A 24812-nucleotide genomic window follows, 5' to 3' on the forward strand; every position below is an offset into this window, starting at 1 on the left:
TCTTCAAATATATACAAAAATACATTTTTACTGGTTGTAATAGTTTTAGCTAAGTGAATGTGTATTACTTTATACAGTATTATGCTCCGTAAGTTGTCGTTTGTAAAAGTCTAAATGTAACACATACTTATATTTTGATAATATGATAATGTAGGAAACCGTATACCTATGCTGTACATTCAGTATTTATCATGTTTTCAATGCTTTTATATGTATATGATATTTGTTTTCATTCCCATCTTATCATTTATTTGTGTCATGAGCTTTGATAAATTCACGTGGATATATAATGACAATAGTATTATTATAAGGGTCCAACTTTAATTTTGATGGGAGTTTAATTTAAATTTAAATAATTCTATTTCTATATGACGCCTTTTGTGTTTCAAAAATTTTGGATATATTTGCAAAATAAAGTCTTTTATTGATAATCGGTACACGAAATCACGTTTGAAAGCCAGCAATGTTTTACCTTATTCTTTCATTGTAGATATTCAACAAGGATTATCGACAGACAATCCAAATGAACGACGAGTTTTCTGAATATTTGATGAGACAGTCGGGCGTTGTCTACCCTCTCCATGACCTGCAAGTCCGTCATGGATGTTTCGGTAAGTGTTGGATGTATACTAATCTCTTTTAGTTTGATGGTGACGAACGCTCATGGCGTCTTTAACAACGTCCGAGTCCGTTTCCTGGGTAAGAACTAGCATTGAGAGGCCAAGATAAAGTTGGCATGGATCAACCAAAACCACTTTTAATACTGTTCCTGATGGGGTTTCTGTGTGCATGAAAGGTCCCCTCATTATTATAGCTGATTTTGTTAGAGGAAGGGCGGAGGTGTGAGAAAAGTGAAGGTGATCGTGTCGCAACATGGTCATAACCGAGAAATCCAAGATATCGGTCAAGATGGCCGCCAAATTTTGAAGGATCAGCATTAGGAACAATTTAGTGCATATTTGATGTATTTGATTATGTAACGATGCTCTATATCATTAAATATATTGTATACGACATTTTGGGTGCTTCGAAGTTGCAAAAAGGAACAAGAGCACGGGTCATTATTCAGGACTTTTCTAGAAAATGTCACTACACTCATAAGAGTAGTTTACGTCATATGTTCGGTACACCGATGAGCACTATGTTTGTCATGAAGTGCCTGTCATGTAGTGTCTGTCATGTAGTGTCTGTCATGAAGTGTCTGTCATGTAGTGTCTGTCATGAAGTGTCTGTCATGAAGTGACATGTACATGTCATGTAGTGTCTGTCATGAAGTGTCTGTCATGAAGTGTCTGTCATGAAGTGACATGTACATGTCATGTAGTGTCTGTCATGAAGTGTCTGTCATGAAGTGACATGTACATGTCATGTAGTGTCTGTCATGAAGTGTCTGTCATGAAGTGCCTGTCATGAAGTGTCTGTCATGTAGTGTCTGTCATGTAGTGTCTGTCATGAAGTGCCTGTCATGAATTTCTGTCATAAAGTGTATTTTATGATGTGTCTGTCATGAAGTGTCTGTCATCTCTGAGAGTGCCTCTAAACGGGATATTCGTGGATGTTATGGGTTGAAGTCGACATAATACAAATACAATATTACCGGAAACAGCTGTAGCTGTACATAATCCATATAATGATGCACAAAATGCACGAAATCAAATATGCCTAAACACAGGAAAAGGAGTCGTGGTGTTTAGGCATACTAACTTACTTACTCTAGTACATGGGTTTCAATTTCGTGTCAAAATAAATTAAATGGATCCATATCTCATTCTTCAGCGGAATTCGCCAGCTGCTCCAGCCTCCCCACGTGTCACAATGGCGGTGTGGTATCAGTTATTGAAGGCGCATGCGCATGTCTGTGTCCAGAAGGCCTTGACCCCGCCGATAATTGTAACAGCGAGTTCACAGTCACTAGTAAGTGTAGATCACATTAACACATTATTTAGTTGCCAGTGTTTTGCTGTCGTATTCTGATTACATTATCAAATTTTAGTTCTGCACCAATCAAAATCAATACAACTCAATCATTACTAGGTATGATAAGTTGAGCATAAATTTGTGAACAATACCAAATGAATGTATTGAACCGACAGATATACGTATTGTGATCATGTACTTGAAGTTAGCGGCCTAGCGGCCTAGAGGCCTAGCGGCGTGAAGTTAGCGGCCTTGCGGCCTAGCGGCGTGAAGTTAGCGGCCTAGCGGCGTGAAGTCAGCGGCCTGGCGGCCTAGCGGCCTAGCGACGTGATGTTGGCGGCCTAGCGGCCTAGCGGCCTGGCGGCTTGATTTTTTTTCTATTTTCAAGCAATTGTTAATGCGTTTTTTTTTTAAACACTGATAAATCTGAAACACTGAAATAAGTTTTTTATTCATATAATTACATAGCGGCCTTAAATTGTTATCTATTCAGAATAATAAGTGCTCGATCGACTTTTTTGGAAAAGAATTGAAAAACGCTTCAGATTGATAATTTGTGCATAAAACAGTTAATTAAAAATTGTTATAGAATAAAAGGTAAAGAAGAATAAATATTCTAAATAGATAACAATTTAAAAACTTTGATTTATTATTGTTTTAAAAAAAACGCATTAACAATTGCTTGGAAATAGAAAAATATAATTAGGCCGCTAGGCCGCTAGGCCGCTAGGCTGCCAACTTCACGCCGCTTGGCCGCTAGGCCGCCAGGCCGCTACCTTCACGCCGCTAGGCCGCTTACTTCACGCCGCTAGGCCGCTAGGCCGCTAGGCCGCTAGGCCGCTAACTTCATGTACATTTTGTGATCATATTTTAAAAACATTCTCGAAAACTATACAATCCGAAGGCTAAATTTTCAAATTTACGTATTCAATTGTATGGTGGCATCCATTGACATGGACCAGAAACTGTTATACTTACAAGTGACATCTGGGCAACGCACGTGACGTACCATAGTTATTCAAATCAACATTTGAGTAGTCATATGATTGTTTCGAAACTAAGAGCTTGGTAAGTAAGTTTAGGCAAAATTAATTTCAATTAATTAGTATCAATTAGACACTCCAAATTTATGCACCAGTCAATTATAACCACCCCCACCCCACAGATCCGTGGGTATACCGGGGAGACAGCGGGGAAAATGGGCCGTGTTTCTACCTTCCAGTTGGCCTGTAGTGCCCTGTGAATGCGGTGGTTCTATTTGTTCACACCGAAAATAGCGGGAAATGGGCCAGGTTTTTACCCGGGCTTGGCTAGACCGAAAGTCAAAGTTCCCGCTTTTCCCCGGACCGGGGGCGTGAGTACAATTGACTTGTAAACACGGCACCAAGGTCCGGGGTCCAGTCAACCCCGGGTTAAATCCCCCTCCTGCGGGAACGAACTGATGGTAAAATGCCCCCGCACCCCAGGGGTCCTAGGTAAGGCCCATTCCGCGCTATATTTGGCGCGAAGACAAAACCAATTGTGGTTACAATTAACCGGTGAATAATATAAACGTGGCATCACTCAAATATCTTCATGTATACACAAAGTCATCATCATTAAAACGTTTTCCATGTATAATGAGCGTAATCTTAATCCATCTTTTGTAGAAATACCGAGATAATTAGCATGTATCTTGTTTACTAGAAAAGAAATGTAATGCAGTTGATTATTTAATATTTTTCAAATAGAATGTTATTTTGGCTAATAACTGTTTAAACGTAATAGTGCTTATTAGCAATGATATAAGTGTTTTTTGTGATTTATATTTAATTTGCGTTTACCTGGATACAAGTGGATATGTTCCATATCTGCAATTCCTTCTAACCAGGCACAAGCATGCCGTCGGGGCCATACAGTCTACCCAAGTCCAGTGAAACGGACTGCCCTACGTCAGCGCCATCTACTGGTCAGACCGTTCAGACGCAATACACGGCTGTAGGGCGTTTAAATTGGAGGGATTCGCCTGGGTAAACTGTTATTATTAAACATTCTTTTTTAGTAAGTGGCAACAGAAGTCAGTTAAAAATGACTTATTATACTAGTATGTCCACTATGGCTGTATACATTGGTATTTGATTGAAGACATTCTACTAATGTTGGGTTTATATGACGGGAACTTCCCCATGGTACATTTAAACGCAAATACCAACGAGGGTTAATTTACCCTCGGGTGCAAATGTTTGAGTAGAAACACAAACTTGCTCCAAGTGTAGAGGTGGGGCAAATTACCCCCCCCCCCCCACACACACACACACACACACGCGCACACACGCACTCCCCCCTGAGTGTAGTACATGTCTTATAAACGTTCCGGGTGGTATTTCGATTCTGACAGCTTTGACAGTATATAGTTAACAAAAACACAACAAAAGAAGAGAGTTATAATAATTTGAACTTCATTTATTTAATTCAATAGACAGACAGATGTGTTTGTTATTTCGCCGAAATTACTGCAATTCCTTTACGACCACCAAATGTAACGGAGAAAGGGAAACCAGCGAATAATTAAAAAAATCAAAACTTATTAACTATCAGTGTTCATAAAAGAATCAAATAAGCAATGCTGCAATTTGATAATCTATTATCAAAATACTGTCCAACGTATGTTCGTGATGTTGGCAGCCCAGCAGCCCAGCAGCGTGAGGTCAGTAGCCCAGCAGACTGGCAGCCTAGCAGCGTGAAGTCAGCAGCCCAGCAGACTGACAGCCTAGCAGCGTGAAGTCAGCAGACGAGCAGCCTGGCATCGTGAAGTCAGCAGCCCAGCTGACTGGCAGCCTAGCAGCGTGAAGTCAGCAGCCCAGCAGACTGACAGCCTAGCAGCGTGAAGTCAGCAGCCTAGCAGACTAGCAGTATAGCAGCGTGAGTTAGCAGTCTAGAAGCCTGACGGCGTGAAGTCAAAAGCTGAGCAGCTGGGCAGATTAGCAGCTATGCTAAGACGAACTCGTGTGAAGTTTTCCGTCGGTTTTCAGTTTTCAACGCAAACAAAAAACATTTTAAAAAATGAAAAAAAAATCATTCACTGGTTTGCAAAACACACCTTAAACTGAAGCAAAAATACTAAAATAAATCATTTAAAAACATGTACACTATTCCTTTTTTGTGAACTAAAGAAATCACTTTACTCCACTTTTTTATTTCACGAGTCTGACAGCCCCGGGAAGCCCCAGGCGTTTTATAAGACTTTTACTCGGGCTGGATACATGGCTTCTAGTATATGAAAAAGGAAAAAAAATCATTCACAATAATTCGTTTGCAAAATACTCTTTAAATGACGCAAAATACTAAAATGAATACTTTTTCAACATTTACACTATTCTTTGAGTGTGAACTTAAAACATCACTTTACTCCACTTTTCTATTTTAATTTTCTGGCAGCCCCGAGCAGCCCCGGGCAGCCCCAGGCAGCCCCGGGCGTTTTATGGTATTTTTACTCGGGCTGGATACATGGCTTCTAGTATATAAAACGTTCGAATGATAACAAGTTTAATGACTTAACAACACGGAAAATTCAGAAATTCATGTTTTCAAAGCCGAAAAAAATGAAGAAAAAAAAATCATTCACAATAGTTCGTTTGCAAAGCACTCTTTAAATGGCGCAAAATACTAAAATGAATACTTTTTCAACATTTACACTATTTTTTGTGTGAACTAAAAACATCACTTTACTCCACTTTTCGACTTTAGTTTTCTGGCAGCCCGGGACAGCCCCGGGCAGCCTCAGGCGTATAACGATATTTTTACACGGGCTGGATACAAGGCTTTAACTATGTGAAACTTTCGGATGATTCCAAGTTTAATGACTTTAAAGCAAAGATAAGATGTAAAATGTTACCGAACACTAATTATTTAACGTAATCTTGCTAGAATTTCACTCGATTTTTATCGCTCTGCTAAGACGAAATTGTGCGAAGTTTCCCGTCGTTTTTGTAAAAAAAAGCGCGTCTTCAAATTCAAAACACTTCATTTTGCCATTTAAGCTGTAATTTAGTTTCCCCTACCACACTACGCATCAGAGCGTTATATGCTGAATATTGTCTTTTATAACAACACGGAAAATTCAGAAATTCATGTTTTCAAAGCCGAAAAAAGTGAAAAAAATCATTCACAATAGTTCGTTTGCAAAGCACTCTTTAAATGGCGCAAAATACTAAAATGAATACTTTTTCAACATTTACACTATTTTTTGTGTGAACTAAAAACATCACTTTACTCCACTTTCCGACTTTAGTTTTCTGGCAGCCCGGGACAGCCCCGGGCAGCCTCAGGCGTACAACGATATTTTTGCACGGGCTGGATACAAGGCTTTAACTATGTGAAACTTTCGGATGATTCCAAGTTTAATGACTTTAAAGCAAAGATAAGATGTAAAATGTTACCGAACACTAATTATTTAACGTAATCTTGCTAGAATTTCACTCGATTTTTATCGCTCTGCTAAGACGAAATTGTGCGAAGTTTCCCGTCGTTTTTGTAAAAAAAAAAGCGCGTCTTCAAATTCAAAACACTTCATTTTGCCATTTAAGCTGTAATTTAGTTTCCCCTTACCACACTACGCATCAGAGCGTTATATGCTGAATATTGTCTTTTATAACAACACGGAAAATTCAGAAATTCATGTTTTCAAAGCCGAAAAAAGTGAAAAAAATCATTCACAATAGTTCGTTTGCAAAGCACTCTTTAAATGGCGCAAAATACTAAAATGAATACTTTTTCAACATTTACACTATTTTTTGTGTGAACTAAAAACATCACTTTACTCCACTTTTCGACTTTAGTTTTCTGGCAGCCCGGGACAGCCCCGGGCAGCCTCAGGCGTACAACGATATTTTTGCACGGGCTGGATACAAGGCTTTAACTATGTGAAACTTTCGGATGATTCCAAGTTTAATGACTTTAAAGCAAAGATAAGATGTAAAATGTTACCGAACACTAATTATTTAACGTAATCTTGCTAGAATTTCACTCGATTTTTATCGCTCTGCTAAGACGAAATTGTGCGAAGTTTCCCGTCGTTTTTGTAAAAAAAAGCGCGTCTTCAAATTCAAAACACTTCATTTTGCCATTTAAGCTGTAATTTAGTTTCCCCTTACCACACTACGCATCAGAGCGTTATATGCTGAATATTGTCTTTTATAACAACACGGAAAATTCAGAAATTCATGTTTTCAAAGCCGAAAAAAATCATTCACAATTTTCATTTTTTTCGGCTTTGAAAACATGAATTTCTGAATTTTCCGTGTTGTTAAGTCATTAAACTTGTAATCATTCGAACGTTTCATATACTAGAAACCATGTATCAAGCCCGAGTAAAAATACCATAAAACGCCCAGGGCTGCCTGGGTCTGCCCGGGGCTGCTTGGAAAACCGACGGAAAACTTCACACGAGTTCGTCTTAGCATAGCTGCTAATCTGCCCAGCTGCTCAGCTTTTGACTTCACGCCGTCAGGCTTCTAGACTGCTAACTCACGCTGCTATGCTGCTAGTCTGCTAGGCTGCTGACTTCACGCTGCTAGGCTGTCAGTCTGTTGGGCTGCTGACTTAACGCTGGTAGGCTGCCAGTCTGTTGGGCTGCTGACTTCACGCTGCTGGTATACTGGGCTGCTGACTTCACACTGCTAGGCTGTCAGTCTTCTGGGCTGCTGACTTCCCGCTGCTAAGCTGCCAGTCTGCTGGGCTGCTGACTTCACGCTGCTGGACTTCCAGTCTGCCGGGCTGCTGACTTCATGCTGCTGGGCTGCTGGACTGCTGACTTCACGCTGCTAGGCTGTCAGTCTGCTGGGCTGCTGACTTCACGCTGCTAGGCTGCCAATCTGCTGGGCTGCTGACTTCACACTGCTGGGCTGATGGGCTGCCAGTCTGCCAACTTCACGAACATGTCCAAAGTCCAAAATATCTTCATTGATTCTAGCATTTTTAAGTCCACATAATTAAGCCCACATGAAATATTGAATGCCGTATATGAGCACTATTAATTACCAACAACACTTTCAGAATAATTCCCACAATAAGTTGAAGTGTAAAAGAGACTCATAGCCGATGCCTTTAATATTTGAATATTTATACAAGTAGGCGTGCCATTTTGACCTCCTACCGGATGTTGTATAGACACCTCCGTAATAACCCCCACGAACTGTTCGAAAGAAAGCCATATTAACGACCTTTAGCAGAATCTCCCCTGTTGATTGTATTACTTTTGATTACTATATTTAACAACAAAAAAACTTCTTTCGAACAGTTACGAATGGAACGACCTAAAGATAGACACATGTACAAATACTCAGACTTCCGGTTCCGGCAATTGGCCTCCAGGGAGCTACTGTATCAGGCGATATGGCGGTGTTTGTCCAAATGGTAAGCTCAGTGGTCATGTGTGTTTGTTGACATCGACTCTCTTATCAAAATATGAAAAATTGTTTTGTTTTTTAAAAACTCCATGAATCTTATTTAGTCCGGTTTAGGTCACATCAAACAGGCAATGGGTGACTTTTTCCATTGCTACAAGAAGTGAATAACTTGTTCTTTTGACAATTGAAGTTTCTTCCCTCAGTAATTACTCCTTGTTAAAACAAGTCACGTCATATATAAACTATTTGAACATTTACCGTGGTCATGAAAGAGTATTTTGGGAATAACTACTTACAAAAATGAAATGAAAACATTTCCATTAGATTTGCCTCATTCTCAACGTGTCGTCTGTTACAGTGGCGTTCTCGTCTGCACTGAGCTGAGCAAACTAATACCTTCATTACATGATAACATAATCTTCAAGTTGTTCTGTCGATTAGTTATTATAACAAATTGTCAACATATAAATATGACGAACATAATTATAACAGTTATTCGCCTAGATTAAGATACAATTTTAAACATAATCAGAAACATTCGTCAAGCTTAGTTATTTCAATGATGGCTCTTAACTTTAGGTGTATAATGATCAATTCGATAGATCGGCTGTCGACTTAAGTCCTTACCTGGGCATATAACACAACTTCCTTATTTATGATATGTATTATAATTGAAATTATAAATAACCTAATCACAGTCTGATTACCAACATGTTCCAGGTTTTGTGGAAGGTAATGTTACTCTTACCGGTAAAAGCACTGAAGCTAGTACGGGAACTGTGCCGGATGGCCGCCATGGTTTAATCACCGATTACATATTCTGTTGCCGACGAGATGGCGTTGAACATCGCGAGATAACGGGGTTCTCATCTCAGGAAGCGTTTATTCTCTACCCGATCGGTTGGTCGTGCCAAGCTATAGCAAGTGAGTCACATTGTTATAACCAAAGGTTGTCGTTTCTGTGCAATATGTTTTCTCTGCTATCAAAGAAAATAGCATCAGCATAGTACTGAACATTCGAAATTAAAAACATTTCTCTGACCTCCACCTGCCCGCCTACGATTCATTTGGGTCAAAGGTCACTTAAAACCGACTAGTAAGTCGAATGCATCTTATGTAACTAATTTATTAATATTGTTTAATTTAGAGTTGTATTTCTGTATTTGAAAGGCGACTTTTGACCCAAATTGTAAGCCATAGCTTTTTGACCGCTATCGTACTTGTACGGGTCGCTGTGTCTCTCGGAGGTACGGCGATACGTTCATATACAACCTGCACTCCGGTGGTGGAGTTTAGATTATCCACAAGGTTGACTCCTTTTTTGATATTTCAGGATAATGAAATGACATTAAAGATGCATTCTTACTCCCAAACAAGATTTATCACAATTAATAATATTGTTTTAATATTCCAAATAGGATGAATACATGTCACAAAAATGGTTCTTATTAAGAATATCGAGTTAAATTTGAAAAAAATGAGCATTAAACACAGTATTTCTTCCTTATTCGTCTATAGAAGACCACAGTAAATCTTTTAGCATTCACCAATCATTTAATATTTTTGCATTTTCTGCTATTAAATACATGGTTACAATCTTGTTATCAGTAGTTAGTATTTTCCATAAATGCATTATTCAGTAAGTACTTTAAGGGTTTTCAGTCAAAATTTATGTTTGTTAAACATGTTTATGTATTGATTTTGAATAAGAGAGTCACTTTAACAACTGGGTGTAGCTTATTGCAGAATTTAACTTAATTTTACACGAAACGATTTAACTTACCGTCAATGATAAAAAACTAAAATTAGTGCACGGCCTTATAGTGTTCGCTACGGTGTATCGAAATGTTGCTTGATGGATACTTGATTTAGATTTTCTATTGTTGTTTTTTAAAATCTCTGGAAAATCTATAGCAATATCAGTTGTGTACCTATGAAAGCTGCACTCTCACAGATTGAACGTTTTGACAAGTTTGTTTTGTTTTGTTGGTTTTTTTTTTTGGGGGGGGGGGTGTCTTTGAACGAGCCAATTTATTCGAAAATGGAAACAAGTAATATAAGATTGCTGACAAAAATTCAGAACGCAGAGTTTCATATTCAAGTTCAAAAATTGATGTTTTATGCATTTTCCTTAAACCGTACGTAACTTATCACGTGGTATACACACTGTATAGTTGTGGTGATAGTTATATATCTTCTGACTCATTTCAGCATAGGATACCCATAAAGCCGTTGCTTGGTCAATCAATCAATCAGGTGTTGACTTAGCCTGCCATTCCTGTCAGTGACGTCATTTCCGGATGCATGCCTCCAAGTGTAATCTTGTGTAGTAGTTTATCTCTGTTGACTATTTATCAGTTTATTTTAAAATCATTTTCGTTATTCCAGACATGCACGCGGAACTGTATGCGTGGGTCTGGCAGAATGACCCGTCGGTCGCCATCCCAAAGAGCGGATTTACACCAAAAATTTACCATTACTCCGCAAGCTCTCTCAGCATGTACTATTGTGTCTATTTGCCATTGAATAAAGGTGAGCGACAATAACGTTTTGCTAACGGTAATTTCAGTAAGGGCAATATGACCGATGACGTCACACGCACCTGTTACTGGCAATTTAGCCCTTCTATTGTAAAAGTAACCATTTCTAACAGATATTCCCAGCGAAGATTATTATTTTATTTTGAATAACAAATAATAAGTGGACCGATTGTTAATGTTTTCATATCCCCTGAAGGCTCTTTATATTTCTGACATCAAAGTAGATAATCGATATCTAGAAAATATCGAAATGGCGTTTTCCTGCTTTGATGTATTCGCTACGATGTTCAAATCATCTTCTAACAAAATGTAAACGACACAGTTTTAATGCACAATTTATATATATTTGAAATATAAATTAGCATACATTTATTTTCCTTTAAAAAAGTATTTTTAGTAGTCAAAAATGGCTTCACATATTAAAAGATTTTATTTCGAGGTTCTGCTCTCTTTCAACCGACATACATGTACCTCTGGGCAACCTCTTACACCTTATAAGTATTTAAGACTAGCTAATAAACTGTTGTATCACCTCATTTATTCCACAATTTCAGACAGTGCCGTGTGCGGGGAACAGCGCGCCCTTGCGGCGTCTGACGTTGTCACGTTCACTAGCCCCAACTTCCCTGCTGATTTTCCCACCGCCACCATCTGCTACTGGCGTTTCACGGTAAAAGGAAATCAGTCCAACTTCATTAATTTTATTCTTATGGAAAATACTGTTTTCATCATTAAAAAAAGGTTATATCGCTGTTGGTTGAATACTATACACCAAATGGTGAAAGTCTGCCAGTTTAAGAAAAGTACAAAAAAAATCATCGCTTATATTAAAAAAAACATGTGTGCGTGCGTCCGTGTGTGCGTGTGTGCGTTGCTTGCGTGCGTGCGTGCGTGCGTGCGTGTATTGAAATTTCACTAAAAAGTATAAACAAGAGGGCCATGATGGCCCTGTATCGCTCACCTGTAGCTTTGCTAAATAAAGTGAACATTCTGACCTATTATCATAAAGATCCAATGAAAAGTATGGCCCCTAGAGGCCACTCTTTTATTTGTCCCACTGACCTAGTTTTTTACCCCACATGACCCTATCAGTTGTGACCTCTATTGTGTTCACAAGGTTTTTCTACTAATTGACCTAGTGACCTAGTTATTGACCGCGGATGACCCAATATCGAACTTGACCTAGATTTTATAGAGATGATCATTCTGACCAAGTTGCATTGAGATTAGGCTAAAATTGTGACCTCTAATGTGTTCACAAGGTATTTCTACTAATTGACCTACTGACCTAGTTTTTGACCCCAGATGACCCAATATCGAACTTGACCTAGATTTCATAGAGATGATCAGTCTGACCAAGTTTCATAAAGATTAGGTCAAAATTGTGACCTCTGTTGTGTTCACAAGGTTTTTCTAATAATTGACCTAGTGACCTAGTTATTGACTGCGGATGACCCAATATCGAACTTGACCTAGATTTTATAGAGATGATTATTCTGACCAACTTGCATTGAGACTAGGCTAAAATTGTGACCTCTATTGTGTTCACAAGGTTTTTGTACTAATTGACCTAGTGACCTAGTTGTTGACCGCGGATGACCCAATATCGAACTTGACCTACATTTTATAGAGATGATCATTCTGACCAAGTTGCATTGAGATTAGGCTAAAATTGTGACCGATATTGTGTTCACAAGGTTTTTCTACTAATTGACCTAGTGACCTAGTTATTGACCGCGGATGACCCAATATCGAACTTGACCTAGATTTCATAGAGATGACCATTCTGACAAAGTTGCATTGAGATTAGGCTAAAATTGTGACCTCTATTGTGTTCACAAGATTTTTCTACTAATTGACCTAGTGACCTAGTTTTTGACCCCAGATGACCCAATATCGAACTTGACCTAGATTTTATAGAGATGATCAGTCTGACCAAGTTTCATAAAGATTAGGTCAAAATTGTGACCTCTATTGTGTTCACAAGCAATTGTGAACGGACGGACGGACGGACGACGGACGAAGAGTGATCACAAAAGCTCACCTTGTCACTACGTGACAGGTGAGCTAAAAAAGAATACTTATGTGAAAAACTACAGTAACAAGCTCAATAGCCAAACGTTTAAACATAAACCCCGTATAATGGCACTGGGTAAACGCCAAAGACATAGAACACAAAAACAAACAATCACAAACAAGAAACATGGAACAACAACACAAAACTCCACAAACAGCACAGTGAAACCATCGCTTATATTATAAAAACATGTGTGCGTGCTTGCGTGCGTGCGAGTACTGAAATCTGCCTTAATGTTTTCCTCAGAGCCCTTCAGGCACCACCATTCAGCTTGACTTCACAGAGTTTGACATTATTCCCCAATCTGAGAGCGAGTGTTCCAGCTATGTGGAGGTGAACAACTGGTATGAACAGTACCCTGGCTACCGGTAAGAATCATATTTGAATATTGTTTGTTCATTTTCCGCGCTGTACTTTTTTCGTCACAAAGTGGTAATTTAAAAGCGTAATTCTTGTCAACATTATTTTTTTTATCCTATCTGTAAAAGGAGTAAAATAGTTCGTAAATTTAGGGACAAAAATAACACTTGGTCAAATATTCGCGCTGACCCGACTATGGTTTCCTTTGCTCCGTATATCCCATATCGGGTCATCCGTCAACCTGTCCATACTGAAATAACCGTAGTGTATATATCACAAAACAACCTGTTTAAATTGATCAAAACGCCACGACTATCTGGGAATGTTTCCTTAATTCATCGAAACCGGAAAAAAGACGCCATTTTGGTGCAATATAAAGATTAGTGACCCTACATGAAAAGATATTGGGTCAGCGCGTGACCAGTCTTGGACCAATGGCATTGCGTCATTTGTGATGGGGGCGTGGTATAATTCTTAAGCTAAAGTAGACTGAAATATATTTCTATAACAACAACAAAAATGTTTGCGTTCGAAAACCCACGGATTAATATAACTACTACATTGTCAAATTAACCAAGTCCCCGTTCATGCCAGGAATGCAAGTAAAATACAGACGCTCACCTCATTGACGGCTAGTAAAATGATTTTGATTTTTATTTAACTTTTAGAATGTGTGGCTCAAAAATGGAAAAGACTTGGACCTCTCAGAAGAACTTTATGATGGTTAAATTCGTCGGAGCATACGATGCTACTTCAAAGGGTTTTAATGCTACTGTGCGAGTTATTGAAGGTACCGAAAAAATAAGGTAGAATGTAACCGTTTATAGCCAAATGCGTCTAAATGACTAATCCGGACCTCTAGTTCTTGTTTATGTCTTTTTTCCCACATGTGGTTTTGGTGTTTGATATTGGCTTCTAGTTTTATCTATTAAGAATGTATGCGTAGTTATGCTTTTCTGTACAAACACTATGTTGAAAACGAGAGTAAAATACACATCTACACACGGTGATAACTATCGACTATAATCCGGTTCCTTTTACAGATTCTGATATGTGCTTCACGCCCAGCGGTCCAAAGCAGCAATACGCGGGAACCGTTAATTACGGGACAACCATGGACCCTTGTCTTCCGTGGGACGAAGTGGTCAACTGTCCCTTTAACGTGTTTGACGAAAGGTAGATCCAACATTTAAAAAACATACACAAATTGTATTTCAATGCATAAGTTGCCTGTTTTTGTTGTATTGTAAGTGTGTGTTTCTCCACTAGTGTTTGTTGACGTTCATTTTACTTCTTAAAGCTGTTGCACTTTTACAGATTTAACGTTTTGACAACTTTTACTTTTTGTCTTCGAACGAGCCAATTTATTCGAAAGTTCATGGAAACCAGTGATATAAGACGGCTGATAAAAAAAAATAGATCGCAGATTTTCATATTATAGTTCAAAAATTGTTGTTTTATGTATTTTTCTTAAACCGTTAGTAACGCTTTTAGCCATAAAACATTAATTTTTGAAAGAAAATATGAATATTGCGATCTGATCTTTTGTCAGCAGTCTTCTATTACTGGTTTGCAGATATTTACGCAAACATTGGCTCATTCCAAGACAAAAAATGTAAAACATTTGTCAAAACGGTAAATCTGCGAGAATGCAGCTTTAACATTGATATCGATGGCTGCCTGGGTTGTCCCGGTTATTTCCATTGTACTTAAATAAGTTATTTGCGTGTGTCCTATCCAGATTGTTGAGCACCGCATCATTATTTGCAATAGAAACAATACCATTTCCGTTCTAGGTACATAGTAAGATGTAAAAACAAAACTTAACCAGAACTGACAGTCTTTGGAATGTATAACCTGTATACATGTATACATTGTTTGTATGTTGTTTAGCAACGGCGTCATCAGTTTATGGCCCGGTTGTTCAAAACTCTCGTTAAGGATTTAACGTTAACTATCATCGTTAAATGTTACGCTGTCAACGTTAAAATTAACGTTAACACGTCAGCGTAAGTGTAAGTAATTTAACGAGAGTTTTGAACAACCGGCATGCAATATAACGTATTGTGTGTCACAGGACTGCCACCGAGGATCTCACCGGACATAACAACTGTCGTCAAGTTGGTCCTGCACGAACACATTGGTGTTACAAGGATAAAGAAGTGTGCCGGAAGCAAGTATGTGACGTCTGTCAGCTGGGTAAGCCACCGTTTGAACACTGTATGGGTATAACTGCGCACTTTCGTTCAAGTTGTTAGAGACGACACAGTTTAGCACACAAATTATATATCCACTTACCATGCAAAGATATAATCGATGTAAATGTGAAATGTAAATAAAGGTTACAGATTAAAATATCCATTATTAAAATTAGTTACATGGACTGATTAATTTCGTTAAAAAAATGGTAATTGCATAAGACGTCACATGAAACGTCGTCTTGATTTATTTACAACCAGACGTATTTAGAAAGTTCAGATATTATTTTACAATGATACGTTTTTCTGGAATAGTATTATTTTAATATTCAGAGCCTTACATTCTTAATACTGATTTAATGAAATAATATGAATCCTCACCGTAGGCAACTGCTGGGACTTGTTTGACGACTGCGCCACCCTTATCGCCGCCGACAGTTCGTACTGTTCTACCAACCTGAATGGAGAAGCGGCAAGAGGGTGCCGGCTGTCATGTGGTTTATGTCAATCCACCAGACTCTCGGGTAAGACTTTATTCTAATCACATTTCATATCACTTGATGTTCAACCTATCTTAGTGAAAAGGCCGCAAGATGGCCACTTGAGCCTCTCGGTTAAATTTCGTGTATGCAGTAGCTAGCTGAGTTGAATTGTTTGTAATATATCAATGCTGTTATACATAGGTAAACTGTTTCTGTACTTTGAACATATAAGTGGAGAGCGCGAATGACTGTCAACTGTATTATATCAATTAGTCAGATCAGTCAGTAGTAATAATCCTTATAATAAATATGACCGAAAGATAATTATAGTATTCTTTTAGCATCAACGGTGACCTGTACCACCCCTTCAGACGTTCAAGGGATTGCACCGTCTGTGATCAAGTCAACGTACAACGTCGGGGAAAAAGTGACGTATACATGTTACCTGAACGGCATTGTGCAGACGCGAACGTGTACGTCTGAGGGAACGTGGACTTCGTTGACTGAAGTGTGTGACGGTAAGACAGCGCAATTTCTGAAAAAACGCTCACATCAATAAATCTGGTCAACTATGAATACAGTTAAAGGTGCATTTGTACAATGAACTTTCATTATACGGGAACACTAATAATCTGTTTATTGCAGCATGTCCGGCAGGATGGACAGTTTACAACCGGCAGTGCTACATGTATATCCCAGGGCTCATGAACATCACGCATGCGCGGAACCAGTGTTCGAATTTACTTCCTGGGGCAAATGTCAACCTTGTCCGAATAGACTCATCAGCCGATGAAACGTTCTTTAACAGATTGATCAACTATCAGGAGTAAGAATATTAATCCCTTATTTGATTATAACACACACGAAGGCTATTCAGAAACAGGCAGACTTTCTCAATAACTTAAAAGTGTTTGACGCCTTCTTATAATATTTGGTAAAAATATATATTAAGGTATTAGACATGCATGAATGACCAAAATGTTGTTAGCCGAGAACACACGTCAAGTAACCGTTTTATTTAAATTAAAAACATAATATAATCCCAAGCATAGTTTTAACACTGACACGTATATCCTGCTGCATTCCATGGTATAAAACTGTTAAACATTCCCTTTGGTTAAAGTCATGCAAACTGTGTGTGTGTGTGTGTAAGCTTATCTATACTCGTACTCGCGCCTTGCCCATTCGGCGAGTGCTCCGGTAAGATTGTTAGTCATTTTAGGTTTTTGGAGCATGGTGCACAGACAGAATGTAACCCTGGTTAGAGCTACCCCGGCTGGTTCTTTTACGTGCATCAGTGTATAGCATTGTCACACGGGACCCCCATTTAACGTCCCTCCCGGAAGACGATTAGTATTTTTTACTTTTTAGTGATGCGACGGGGAATCGAACTTGCGACCCCTGGATTGATAGTTAAGTGTGTTACCACTAGACCACGGATTCGCCACAAACTGTTTATTGAGTGTTCAATGTATATACAATTACTACCATAAACACTATTTATGCAAAAAGCTGCAGAAACAAGCTCAGAAGCAAAACGTTTAAACATAAACCCGGTTTAATGGCACTGGGTAAACGCCAAAGACATAGAACATAAAATCACAAACAAGAAACATAGAAGAACAGCACAAAACTCCACAAACAAACAAGTCAACTAATTTGCAAATTAGCCTAAATAGTATCATGGTCATTTTATCCATGTTTTATACATTTGGTTGTTGCGATGTCCATGTGCATCCCGTGTTATCAAAAACTCCTTATTAAATTAGCAAATAAAATTAAAACTTGCAATGAATTGGGCAACAACTTAACAAATACTAGTAGGTATAATTCGAAGGGACTAAATACGTTTTCTCTACGGCTGTCGTTACTGCTGTTTGCCCGTGGTTCATCCAAAGTGAAGTAATTCATTGTTCGATTCGTCGGGGTCATTAACTATGTCCTTATTTCTCTTGAATATAGAATACTGCATAAGCCCGTCCTGTGTGTCGGCAGTGGCTGCGACCAGACAGCATTGTAGGATATGGTCTCAGCTTCCGAAGAATCTCTTTTCAATAAACATAATTTTTTATTTCGAATTAGTTAAATATTTTATTTTTACCTTTTACAGGGGAGATGAAGCAGAGTTTTTCCTTGGAATGAGCAATCCTAGCGGGGACAATAATTGGGTTTGGGATGATGGTCTGGCTGCTTCCTACACCAACTGGTGCTCCGGATGTATGTTGAGAAGTATTTCTAAAATCGTATTTTACATGAAATGGCCCATTTTAGAGCGTGTGAGGGTAAGGGGGTTGTAATTTAAGCTTGTTAAACTAGGTCATTTTGTTAACAAGGTTACGTCTGTCTTCTATTTCCGGGGAATTATTTCTTAAACTTTTATACGTGAAGTATTTTATGATGTGGTCATATATTTCAACATAACAAGTACAGTTACAACAGTTGTATCAAATCTTGTTTAAAATACTGTATATCACTAGTGTATTCATTAAACTTAAAGCAGTAATGATAGAAAGATAACATTGATCACGTGAACAACGTTGTTGACTTTAACAAAGTTCTGAACAATCGGCCCATTTTGTCCCCCACCCCCACCCCCACCCCCACCCCATAATGACAATTTAAAGCTGTTTTTGTTTAGTGTTTTGACAGCGGACATAAGGACGAAAAAATGATAAAAAGAGTTCCGAAACCTGTGTCTGTTTTGGTTTTAAGTTCCATGGTCCGGTCATGACTGCGCCTATTACTATTGGGATGGAACGTGGGTGACGGAATACTGCGACTCTGCGGAGAGAGCCGTCATCTGTCAGCTCAATATTCCTGGTAGGTGATAGCTAACAATAATTGGGTCGCATCACTAAATATGTCACCGTAAAGCTGCACTCTCACAGATTGAACGTTTTGACAACTTTTTTTTTGTCTTGGAACGAGCCAGTTTTGCAAAAATCCATGGAAACCAGGGATATAAGACTGCTGACAAAACATGAGATCGCAGATTTTTATATTTAAGTTAAAAAAGATGTTTTATTTTTCGTAAACCGTTAGTAACAGTTTAAGCCTTTAACATTGATTTTTGAACGGAAATATGCAAATCTGCGATCTGAGCTTTTGTCAGCAATCGTTTATCATTGGTTTGCCGATATTTACGTAAAAAATTGCTCTTTTCAAGACAAAAAATAAAAAAAAGTTGTAAAAACGGTAAATCTGTGAGAATGCAGCTTTAAGCAGAAATGACCTTGTCAGATCTAAAGGGATTTTTCTATGTCGATGCTTCCGACATTGGGCCAAAATGTTATCATGCAACGCGACTTATGACTTATCGTCTGTATCTAACGCATTTTTTATGATTTCAAAATGAAATAACGGTTAACATGGGTACTGTATAAACTATATGGCGTGTGTTTCATACGCGTTAACTTTATTTGTAGCTTTTGATAATTAAAGTCACGCTTTTATTCAAAATTAATACATACACTTGTATAACAAACATAAATTTTGACTGGTAAACCTTCAACTACTTACCAAATAATGCATTTGTAGAAAAATATTATTTACTGATAACAAAATTGTAACCGTGTATTTAATAGCAGAAAGCGCAAAAAGATTAAATGATTGGTGAATGCTAAAAAATTTACTGTGGTCTACTATAATTTTATAAGGTAGAAATACCGTGTTTTATGCTCGTTTCTTTCAAATTTAATTCAGTATCCTTCATAAGAACCATTTTATTTTTTTTGGAATATTAAAACAATATTATTAATTGTGGTAAATCTTATTTTGGAGTAAGAGTGCATCTTTAATATGACTTGTATTGAGTTTTGTGAACGCTTTACTAGACGTAGACTCGGCCTGTTCATGTGTTGACACGAGGGACGATTGTATACAGACCATTGAGAAACACCCTGACATGTGTACCACACAGAAGGGAAGCTACGCCTGGCAGAACTGTCGACTTGCATGTGGAGTTGAAGGTACGAACAGGTTGTATCTAAGTATGAATAAAACATCACATAAACTTAATGTCGTTCCAAGAGATGGAGAACTAATACCTGTGTTTTAAATGTGCGTTTTACCCATCTTGTTAGCAAGGACCGATTCCTTCATCATTTAGGATTTTAATGGTCGTACCATTCTCGAACCATGAAAAACGTAAACAAAATATGCTTTTATTGTTTTTACAGTATGTAAAGATACGGCAAACGTATGCACGGACGATGCCAGCCTCGGGTCAACCGGTAGTAGAGTAGTTGGCGGGGCAACAATTGCTCATGGGGAGGTATGTCGCTCTTCAGCGTTAACTAATTGTAACCCCGATTTCGAAACATAACTGTTTTACAATTCTTAAATTGTGTGGTTGTCGATTGAAGCTGTTTTTATCACATTTTCAGTACCTTGGGTATCAGTGTAGCTCTGGCTATACGTTGACGTCTGGCAGCCTCAAGAGGGCGTGTCTGAGAGACGGGACGCTGACAGGCACAGCTCCTACGTGTTTAGGTCAGATGATAGAGTCATGAATGTACTTTTAATCATAATCATTCCAAGTGAAGGCTCAATACGTTATTGATCCATGAAGAGCATTGTAATTTTTTTCGAAATTCAAAAAAAATAATTATTGTGTCTCCGACGATTATTTGTAAAATGATGATACATAAATATGTCTTAGGTTTGTATGTAAATTATCTTGAACATTACATACCATTTCCAGCAATCAACACTCTGAGCAGCTACGCAGTAAACACGGACATTGTAATGAGAGACAGGGAATCTGGAGGCTATAATAATCGTATTGTGATTGCCGACAACGACTACATGAAGACTCCCACTGCAGGGAAAATTACGTCTGTCACCTTTTATAGCACTAGCCCTGGCCAGGTAGCGTTCGTGATACTGAGAAACAGTGGGTAAGTTAAAATGCTTAAATATGTTTCCTGACCTAAAAGCATGGGACAATAGAATAACTATATCCCTGTTTTTGTCGTTGTTGTTGTAGTTGTTGTTGGTTTCGATTTCCTTTTCCTGCATTGGTTCTTTTATATACTAAGTTCTCGGATTGGTCCTCCTATACATGTTTCATCGTTCTTCCTATATATAAAGATCTTAAATACGACTTGTAATATATTTTATCAATAATAATAATAATATGTTTTATTGGTCCTCATATATATAAATATCTTGTATTGGTGCTCCTAAATATAATCCCACGTATTGCCCCTGTAATTTATATTTCTCCTGTATCGGTCCTCCTATATATCAATATCTTGTATATATTTCTCCTAAATATAATCTTATTCATTGGTCCTCCTATATATCAATCTCTTGTACTGGTCCTCCTGCATATTAATATCTTGTATTGGTCCTCCTATATATTAATATCTTGTACTGGTCCTCCTATATATCAATCTCTTGTACTGGTCCTTCTATATATTAATATCTTGTACTGGTCCTTCTATATATTAATATCTTGTACTGGCCCTCTTATATATTAATCTCTTGTACTGGTCCTTCTATATATTAATCTCTTGTACTGGTCCTTCTATATATTAATATCTTGTACTGGTCCTTCTATATATTAATCTCTTGTACTGGTCCTTCTTTATATTAATATCTTGTACTGGTCCTCCTATATATTAATCTCTTGTACTGGTCCTTCTTTATATTAATATCTTGTACTGGTCCTTCTATATATTAATATCTTGTATTGGTCCTCCTATATATTAATATATTGTATTGGTCCTCCTATATATTAATCTCTTGTACTGGTCCTTCTATATATTAATTTCTTGTACTGGTCCTTCTATATATTAATATCTTGTACTGGTCCTTCTATATATTAATCTCTGGTACTATCCTTCTATATATTAATCTCTTGTACTGGTCCTCCTATATATTAATCTCTTGTACTGGTCCTTCTATATATTAAACTCTTGTATTGGTCTTTCTATATATTAATTTCTTGTACTGGTCCTTCTATATATTAATATCTTGTACTGGTCCTTCTATATATTAATCTCTTGTACTATCCTTCTATATATTAATCTCTTGTACTGGTCCTTCTATATATTAATATCTTGTACTGGTCCTTCTATATATTCATCTCTTGTACTGGTCCTTCTATATATTAATATCTTGTACTGGTCCTCCCATATATTAATCTCTTGTATTGGTCCTTCTATATATTAATATCTTGTACTGGTCCTTCTATATATTAATCTCTTGTACTGGTCCTTCTATATATTAATATCTTGTACTGGTCCTTCTATATATTAATCTCTTGTACTATCCTTCTATATATTAATATCTTGTACTGCTCCTTCTATATATTAATCTCTTGTATTGGTCCTTCTATATATTAATCTCTTGTATTGGTCCTTCTATATATTAATATCTTGTACTGGTCATCCTATATATTAATCTCTTGTATTGGTCCTTCTGTATATTAATCTCTTGTATTGGTCTTTCTATATATTAATATATTGTATTGGTCCTTCTATATATTAATATCTTGTACTGGTCCTTCTATATATTAATATCTTGTATTGGTCCTTCTATATAATAATCTCTTGTACTGGTCCTTCTATATATTAATCTCTTGTATTGGTCCTTCTATATATTAATATTTGTATTGGTCCTTCTATATATTAATCTCGTGTACTGGTCCTTCTATATATTAATATCTTGTACTTGTCCTTCTATATATTAATCTCTTGTACTGGTCCTTCTATATATTAATCTCTTGTATTGGTCCTTCTATATATTAATCTCTTGTACTGGTCCTTCTATATATTAATCTCTTGTATTGGTCCTTCTATATATTAATATCTTGTACTGGTCCTCCTATATATTAATCTCTTGTACTGGTCCTTCTATATATTAATATCTTGTACTTGTCCTTCTATATATTAATCTCTTGTATTGGTCTTTCTATATATTAATCTCTTGTACTGGTCCTTCTATATATTAATCTCTTGTACTGGTCCTTCTATATATTAATCTCTTGTATTGGTCCTTCTATATATTAATATCTTGTACTGGTCCTCCTATATATTAATCTCGTGTACTGGTCCTTCTATATATTAATATCTTATACTTGTCCTTCTATATATTAATCTCTTGTATTGGTCTTTCTATATATTAATATCTTGTATTGGTCTTTCTATATATTAATATCTTGTACTGGTCCTTCTATATATTAATCTCTTGTATTGGTCCTTCTATATATTAATATTTGTATTGGTCCTTCTATATATTAATCTCGTGTACTGGTCCTTCTATATATTAATATCTTGTACTTGTCCTTCTATATATTAATCTCTTGTACTGGTCCTTCTATATATTAATCTCTTGTATTGGTCCTTCTATATATTAATCTCTTGTACTGGTCCTTCTATATATTAATCTCTTGTATTGGTCCTTCTATATATTAATATCTTGTACTGGTCCTCCTATATATTAATCTCTTGTACTGGTCCTTCTATATATTAATATCTTGTACTTGTCCTTCTATATATTAATCTCTTGTATTGGTCCTTCTATATATTAATCTCTTGTACTGGTCCTTCTATATATTAATCTCTTGTACTGGTCCTTCTATATATTAATCTCTTGTATTGGTCCTTCTATATATTAATATCTTGTACTGGTCCTCCTATATATTAATCTCGTGTACTGGTCCTTCTATATATTAATATCTTATACTTGTCCTTCTATATATTAATCTCTTGTATTGGTCTTTCTATATATTAATATCTTGTATTGGTCCTTCTATATATTAATCTCTTGTACTGGTCCTTCTATATATTAATCTCTTGTATTGGTCTTTCTATATATTAATATATTGTATTGGTCCTTCTATATATTAATCTCTTGTACTGGTCCTTCTATATATTAATCTCTTGTATTGGTCCTTCTATATATTAATATTTGTATTGGTCCTTCTATATATTAATCTCGTGTACTGGTCCTTCTATATATTAATATCTTGTACTTGTCCTTCTATATATTAATCTCTTGTACTGGTCCTTCTATAAATTAATCTCTTGTATTGGTCCTTCTATATATTAATCTCTTGTACTGGTCCTTCTATATATTAATCTCTTGTATTGGTCCTTCTATATATTAATATCTTGTACTGGTCCTCCTATATATTAATCTCTTGTACTGGTCCTTCTATATATTAATATCTTGTACTTGTCCTTCTATATATTAATCTCTTGTATTGGTCTTTCTATATATTAATCTCTTGTACTGGTCCTTCTATATATTAATCTCTTGTACTGGTCCTTCTATATATTAATCTCTTGTATTGGTCCTTCTATATATTAATATCTTGTACTGGTTCTCCTATATATTAATCTCGTGTACTGGTCCTTCTATATATTAATATCTTATACTTGTCCTTCTATATATTAATCTCTTGTATTGGTCTTTCTATATATTAATATCTTGTATTGGTCTTTCTATATATTAATATCTTGTACTGGTCCTTCTATATATTAATCTCTTGTATTGGTCCTTCTATATATTAATATTTGTATTGGTCCTTCTATATATTAATCTCGTGTACTGGTCCTTCTATATATTAATATCTTGTACTTGTCCTTCTATATATTAATCTCTTGTACTGGTCCTTCTATAAATTAATCTCTTGTATTGGTCCTTCTATATATTAATCTCTTGTACTGGTCCTTCTATATATTAATCTCTTGTATTGGTCCTTCTATATATTAATATCTTGTACTGGTCCTCCTATATATTAATCTCTTGTACTGGTCCTTCTATATATTAATATCTTGTACTTGTCCTTCTATATATTAATCTCTTGTATTGGTCTTTCTATATATTAATCTCTTGTACTG

At 36.8% G+C, this 24812-nt stretch overlaps 1 protein-coding gene across 1 annotated transcript in view; it reads left to right on the forward strand.

Annotated features, from left to right (window-relative positions):
• Positions 1 to 24812, forward strand: part of LOC128236358 (uncharacterized) — a 47455-nt gene that overhangs the window by 18461 nt on the left and 4182 nt on the right. The window contains exons 10-29 of the mRNA XM_052951225.1: positions 491 to 611; positions 1777 to 1914; positions 3788 to 3926; positions 8195 to 8310; positions 9024 to 9227; positions 10692 to 10835; positions 11398 to 11513; positions 13167 to 13288; positions 13949 to 14070; positions 14324 to 14456; positions 15358 to 15479; positions 15865 to 16002; positions 16302 to 16478; positions 16606 to 16786; positions 18071 to 18177; positions 18673 to 18780; positions 19794 to 19928; positions 20139 to 20233; positions 20346 to 20451; positions 20663 to 20858. Coding sequence (XP_052807185.1) covers positions 491 to 611; positions 1777 to 1914; positions 3788 to 3926; positions 8195 to 8310; positions 9024 to 9227; positions 10692 to 10835; positions 11398 to 11513; positions 13167 to 13288; positions 13949 to 14070; positions 14324 to 14456; positions 15358 to 15479; positions 15865 to 16002; positions 16302 to 16478; positions 16606 to 16786; positions 18071 to 18177; positions 18673 to 18780; positions 19794 to 19928; positions 20139 to 20233; positions 20346 to 20451; positions 20663 to 20858 — 2720 coding nt within the window. The remainder of the gene's footprint in view (positions 1 to 490; positions 612 to 1776; positions 1915 to 3787; positions 3927 to 8194; positions 8311 to 9023; positions 9228 to 10691; positions 10836 to 11397; positions 11514 to 13166; positions 13289 to 13948; positions 14071 to 14323; positions 14457 to 15357; positions 15480 to 15864; positions 16003 to 16301; positions 16479 to 16605; positions 16787 to 18070; positions 18178 to 18672; positions 18781 to 19793; positions 19929 to 20138; positions 20234 to 20345; positions 20452 to 20662; positions 20859 to 24812) is intronic.

The sequence above is a fragment of the Mya arenaria genome, chromosome 1 (assembly GCF_026914265.1).
Source record: "Mya arenaria isolate MELC-2E11 chromosome 1, ASM2691426v1".
NCBI classification, from domain to species: domain Eukaryota; kingdom Metazoa; phylum Mollusca; class Bivalvia; order Myida; family Myidae; genus Mya; species Mya arenaria.